Here is a 6,824-nt window from a genome sequence, read left to right on the forward strand (position 1 = left end):
GTATTGCAAAGCTCATAGTAAATAGGGTGAAGGTGGTACTTCCGGGATTGGTGGGACCATTCCAAAAGGCCTTTGTTGCGTGTCGACGTATTAGTGATAATATTATCCTCTGCCAAGAGTTAATGCGGAACTATCATCGCTCTGATGGCTCTTCTTGATGTGCTCGTAAGGTGGATCTAATGAAGGCATATGACTCCGTTCGGTGGGATTTTTTACTGGCTGTATTACGTGTTATGGGGTTTTCGGATAGAGTTGATAGATGGATTGCGGAGTGTATCTCCACTACTCGCTTCTCCATCTCTGTTAATGGCGAACTTCATGGATTCTTCCCTGGGGGTCGGGGCTTGCGACAAGGGGATCCTATGTCACCTTATCTTTTTGTCCTAGCCATGGAAGTCTTTTCGGGTCTGATGGCTAATATGGTAAGGGACTGTGGTTTCAAGTATCATTGGCGTTGTGAAAAGAAAAAGATCTCTCACTTGTGCTTTGCAGATGATCTTATGATTTTCTATAAAGTGGATTTGGCTTCTGTGTCTTTGATCGGTGGTTGTCTTCAACAATTTCGAGACTTCTCTGGACTTGTACCAAATCCAGATAAGAGCAGCATGTTCATTTGTGGAGTGCCTTTCAAGCTTCGAGTGCAGCTTTTGGATATCCTCGAGTATAATGAAGGAGTGCTTCCTTATTGGTCCACTTATAATGACTAAGTTAAAGGCTAGTGATTGTAAGGTGTTGGTAGACCGGATTATTGCCAAAACCAAGAGTTGGACTTGCCGTGCTCTCTCCTTTGCAAATAGATTACAACTCATCAAATCTATTTTGTTTTCCATCCAAGTTTATTGGTCCTCCTTATTCATCTTGCCCAAATCAATTATTAAGAAGGTGGAATCCACTTTACGCTCTTTCCTTTAGAAGGGTTGTGAGTTTAGCACTAGAGGTGCGAAGGTAGCATGGGACAATATTTGTTTGCCTAAGGAGGAAGGGGGTTTGGGCAATAAGAACATGGTGACTTGGAATAGGGCAGCCATGACCAAACACTTATGGGCTCTCTGTAATGATGACGGTAACTCTCTTTGGTCTTCTTGGGTTCGCTCTTATCTTTTGCGAGGCAGAAGTATTTGGGAGATCAAATGCCCCAGGGATTGCTCTTGGAGTTGGCGGAAGATTCTTAGTCTTCGCAGCCTTGTCCGATGGAAGATGAGATATCGAGTGGGTTATGGGAGTAGTATTTTACTTTGGTTTGACCATTGGCATCCCCTTGGTCTTCTTATTGAGGTGTTTGGGGAAAGGTTTATCTATGATTCTAGCCTTAGGCAGAATGCCAAGGTGGAGGCTATTATTGACGACCAGGAGTGGCACTGGCTTATCTCTCGCTCCCCTGCATGGCTTGAGCTCATTAGTAGTACTCCTACTTCATTCCGGCCAGATGGCAGAAGGCCGAATGTCTTGCAGTGGATTGATGCTCCGAAGGGTTCCTTCTCTGTTCGTGGTGTTTGGGAGTCGTTGCGCCCGCGTCATAGAAGAGTAGACTGGTGGAAGCTTGTTTGGCATAGCCAAGCTATTCCAAGGATGTCCTTTATTCTTTGGTTAGCCATCCTGGATGCCTTGTATACTCAAGCTAAGCTTATACGCTTTGGCATTATTCAGGTCGCTCAATGTGTTTTGTGTGGGGGTGGGCATAAGGATGTGGATCATATATTTTTTGAGTGCCCATTCTCTCAGCGCATCTGGTCCGTTCTTTGTGCCAAGTGTAGTATTCCGTGGGCCTCGCATAGATGGATGGATACGATCTCTTGGTTTTCTCACATGGATGATCGTTCACTCTTGGGTCGAACTACAAAGGTTATGGTGGCAGCTGCGGACTACTACATTTGGAGGGAACGTAATACTCGTTTGCATGGTGATGGCCCTACAAAGCTTGTAAGAACAAAATGATGAGAGTGTCAAAAGATATCATCAGAGAATCCCCATGAACTGTGAAGCCATCTATTAGCAGGAGATGGAATCACACCCCGTGTAGTTAGTTATTGTGGCTAGAGGGGTATGCCCTCCTAGCCTTTGATTTCTGGGGTATGCCCCTGTGCATTTGTACGTCATTTCTTCAATTTGGATATATACACACACGTACCTTTATCCAAAAAAGAAGATAGAGAAGCTACAATTGCTCGGTTTCTGGTCGGGTTAAACAGAGATATATATAGCCAATGTAGTGGAGTTTCAGCATTATGTGGAGTTAGAAGATATGGTGCATATGGCAATAAAGGTGGAAGGGCAGTTAAAACGCAAGGGGGCAGCAAAGTATACTTCGGGTTCTGGTTCATCTTGGAGGTCGAATTGGAAGAAGGATGACAGAGTTGTTCCTACGGAAATACTCAAGGGTACAAATGATGCTTCCACCAAAAACAAAGGTAAATCTGACTCCCAACCCTCTTGAAATAGAGAAATAAAATGTTTCAAGTGCTTGGGAACATGACATATTGCTTCACAATGTCCCAACAAAAGGACCATGCACATGTATGACAATGGGGACGTGCTGACCGGCAGTGAGAGTGATGAATTAATCCCTTCACTTGAGGATGCTAGTGATGATGGGGTTGAATATCCAGTGGAGGGAGAGTCACTTGTGGCCAGACGTGCCTTGAATTCCCAAGTTAAAAAAGATGACATGGAGCAGCAAAGGGAGAACATCTTCCATACTCGTTGTCACATAAACAATAAAGTATGCAGTATGATTATAGATGGGAGAAGTTGCACAAATGTTGCAAGCACTACATTAATTGAGAAATTACACTTGTCTACCATTAAAGACCCTAGACCTCACAAGTTGTGGTGGTTGAATGAATGCGGGGAAGTTAAGGTTAACAAGCAAGTTTTGATTGTCTTTTCAATTGGTAGATATAGTGATGAAGTGCTGTGTGATGTAGTTCCTATGCATGCTGGTCATATACTTTTGGGGAGACCTTGGCAATTTGATAGAAAGGTGATACATGATAGGTTTAAGAATAGGTACTCATTTGTAAAAGATAACCAAAAGGTTACTCTTGTACCATTAACTCCAAAACAGGTCTATGAAGACCAATTGAAGTTGAAGAGAGAAAGTGAGGTAGAGAGTTCAAAACGAAAAGAGAGTGAAAATGCTAGCAAGGCTGAGAATTCAAAAAGAACAGAACGAAGTGGCGCAAAAAAAAGAAAGACCACAAGAGAGAAAAAAAAAAGAAAGAGAGGAGAGAAAAAAAAGGAAAAGGTGGGTTTTTATGCAAAAGCGAGTGATGTGAAAGTTGCTTGTCTTGCTAAACAGCCTTTGTTTGTACTTGTGTACAAAGAGGCTTGTTTTGTTGCTAATGACCTTAACTCTTCTCTTTCTAGTGTTGCTGTTTCTTTGTTGCAGGAATTTGAGGATGTGTTTCCTGAGGATGTTCCTAATAGGTTACCTCCCATTAGAGGCATAGAACATCAGATTGATCTCATTCCTGGAGCTGCTATTCCGAACCGTCCAGCCTATAGAAGTAATCCGGAGGAGACAAAGGAACTTCCGAGGCAAGTTGAAGAGCTCATGGCTAAGGAATATGTTAGAGAGAGTTTGAGTCCTTGCGCAGTTTCTGTACTTCTTGTTCCTAAAAAAGATGGTTCATGGGGGATGTGCATTGATTGCAGAGCTGTGAATAACATAACAGTAAAGTGTCGCCATCCTATACCTAGGTTAGATGATATGCTAGATGAGTTGCATGGATCTAGTATGTTCACTAAAATCGATTTGAAGTCTGGATATCATCAAATTAGGATGAGGGAAGGAGATGAGTGGAAAACTGCATTCAAAACTAAGCATGGACTTTATGAATGGTTAGTAATGCCGTTTGGACTCACTAATGCACCGAGCACTTTTATGAGGTTAATGAATCATGTTTTGCATGCATTCATTGGAAAGTTTGTTGTGGTATACTTTGATGAAATTTTAGTATACAATAGAGATTTTGGTGAACATATACGTCATTTACGATGTGACTTGATGTGCTAAGGAAAGAAAAACTGTGTGCTAACCATAAAAAGTGTAGTTTTTGCATGGACAAGGTTATTTTTCTTGGTTTTGTTGTAAGTGCACGAGGAATAGAGGTTGATGACGAGAAGGGAAGGGCAATTAAAGAGTGGCCAACACCTAAGAGCATAACCGAGGTAAGAAGTTTTCATGGTTTAGCTAGTTTTTATAGGCGTTTTGTCAAGGATTTTAGCACACTTGCTGCACCTCTCACTAAAGTCATTAAAAAATCTGTTCGTTTTAAATGGGGCAATGAACAGGAGCATGCATTTATTGTTATTAAAGATCCGTTCTGCATCTGTGTTAGCGTTACCTAACTTTGATAAAATTTTTGAAATTGAGTGTGATGCCTCGGGAGTTGGTATAGGAACTGTTTTGATGCAGGAGATGCGGCCTATTGCTTATTTCAGTGAAAAGCTAAACGGGGCAGCCTTGAACTATCCAACATACGACAAGGAGCTTTTTGCACTTGTGAGGGCGTTAGAGACTTGGCAACACTATCTTTGGCCAAAAATAATTTGTCATTCACACAGATCATGAATCTTTGAAGCATCTTAAGGGTTAAGGAAAGTTGAACAAAAGGCATGCTCGACGGCTGGAATTTATTGAAACCTTTCTGTACTTCATCAAATACAAGCAAGGTAAGGAGAATATAGTTGCAGACGCCTTATCCCAAAGGTATGTTCTTTTTTACTTCTCTAAATGCAAGGTTGCATGGTTTTGAGTATGTCAAGGAATTGTATACCAACGATCATGACTTTGCTGATGTGTTTGTTGCTTGTGAAAAGGAAGAAATTGGTAAATTTTATAGAGTTGTGTGTGCCTCAATGCTCTATGCGTGAATTGCTTGTCAAAGAATCACATGGGGGATGGTTAATGGGGCACTTTGGCGTCAAAAAGACCTTAGCAGTCTTGCTTGAACATTTCTTTTGGCCTAGGATGCGACGTGATGTAGAATGAATCTGTGACAGATGTCTCACTTGTAAGAAGGCTAAATTCAGGATCTTACCCTATGGGCTTTATACGCCTTTGCCTGTACCTAGTGAACCATGGGTAGACATCTCAATGGACTACACTCTGGGGCTGCCTAGATCAAAGACAGGTAAGGATTCAATATTTGTGGTAGTTGATAGGTTTTCTAAAATGGCTCATTTTATTTCTTGCCATAAAACTGATGATGCCACCTATATTGCTGATTTGTTCTTCTAGGAAATTATGAGACTTCACGGTGTCCCTAAAAGTATTGTTTCTGATAGGGATGTAAAGTTTCTTAGTTACTTTTGGAAGGTCTTGTGGGGAAAGCTTGGTACTAAGTTGTTATTTTCTATAGCTTATCATCCACAGACTGATGGTCAAACTGAGGTCATTAATCGAATTTTAACTCAATTGCTGCAGACTGTTATTCAAAAGAATTTGAAGAGTTGGAAAGATTTTGTTTGCCTTTCATCTACTGTATATTCACCTTTTGAGATAGTTTATGGTTTTAATCCACTAACTCCTTTGGATTTGCTATCTTTGCCTATTGATGCAAGAGTTAGCCTTGATGGGAAGAAGAAAGCTCAATGGTGAAGCAACTTCATGAACGTGTTAAGCAGCACATTGAGAAGAAAAATGAGCAATATGAATCTAAGGCTAACAAAGGATGAAAGCAGGTTATTTTTGAGCCAGGTGATTGGGTGTGGGTGCATATGAGAAAGGAGAGGTTTCTAGCACAAAGTGCAAACTGAATCCCAGAGGGGATGGTCTATTTCAAGTTCTTGAGAAGATCGATGACAATGCTTACAAGATAGATCTCCTAGGTGAGTATAACATTAGTGCTACATTCAATGTTGCTGATCTTTCTCCCTTTGATATAGGTGATGATTTGAGGACGAATCCTTTTGAGGAAAATGGGAATGATGCGACTCATCAAGAGAAACAAGCTGAGTCAAGTATATCAAGTGATCCTTTGCACATTCTAAGTGGGCCTATTACAAGGTCCCAGGCTAAAAGACTTAGAGAAGCTCTGATTGGGCTTGTTCTAAACATATAGGCTAGGCAAGCTTCGAGTGGATCTATAGATATAAAGCTAGGCTTGAACAATTCACAAGAGGCCATCAATGTCATTCAAGTAGAAGATTGGAGCTCTTGATGACACTTGGGCCAAATCTACCGTAAATGAAGAAGTCTTGCTGAATTTCATATATGGGTGGATTCATTTGAATCCGGACTTCATTAATTTGAGCTCAACATGGTGTTTTTATCTTCATTTAATGGGCTGCATGAATTTATGAAGACTTCTCATCATTTGAAACTTCTCATTAGTTACTTTGTCTTTTCCATGCTTGGAGGGATGTTTCAAGGTAGTTAATTAATGTTTTGTGTTTTTCATGCTTGGAGGGGTGTTCCAAGGTAGTTAATTAATGCTTTATTTTTTCCATGCTTGGAGGGGTGTTCCAAGACTAGTATTTATATTTGAGGTCATGTAGAGAATGAAAAACGATGAGTTTGTTCTGAATTTCATATTTGAGAGAAGTTTTCTCTTATTTTCTTCATTAAACAGCCTAAACTTATCAAGGATTGATCAACCTTGTGGCGTTCCGGCACTTTGGGTCCTTATTTCATTATATTCAAGGGTTCTAGTGGATCATCCAAAAATCTGGTTTTTTTTTCTTGGGGTTAGAATACCATCTTGTTCGTGGGTTCTAAGGATCTAATCCTTGTGGGTTCGCATCATCTCACCTTTCCAGCTTCTACCGATAAAGAACCTCGGCATCTCACCAAGGGTTTCCTAGGCGTCTCACCTAGGAAG

The 6,824-nt window shown here is 40.9% G+C and overlaps 1 protein-coding gene across 1 annotated transcript; it reads left to right on the forward strand.

Annotated features, from left to right (window-relative positions):
* Positions 1 to 1,026: 1,026 nt before the first annotated feature.
* LOC120104829 (uncharacterized) lies at positions 1,027 to 1,935 on the forward strand. Its single transcript, XM_039116666.2, has one exon. The coding sequence runs from the start codon at positions 1,027 to 1,029 to the stop codon at positions 1,933 to 1,935; it is 909 nt and encodes a 302-aa protein (XP_038972594.2).
* The last annotated feature ends 4,889 nt before the right edge of the window (positions 1,936 to 6,824 follow it).

This window comes from Phoenix dactylifera, chromosome 8, assembly GCF_051530095.1.
Source record: "Phoenix dactylifera cultivar Ajwa chromosome 8, Ajwa_hap1_PhDact_Kaust_v1.1, whole genome shotgun sequence".
Classification (NCBI taxonomy): Eukaryota; Viridiplantae; Streptophyta; class Magnoliopsida; order Arecales; family Arecaceae; genus Phoenix; species Phoenix dactylifera.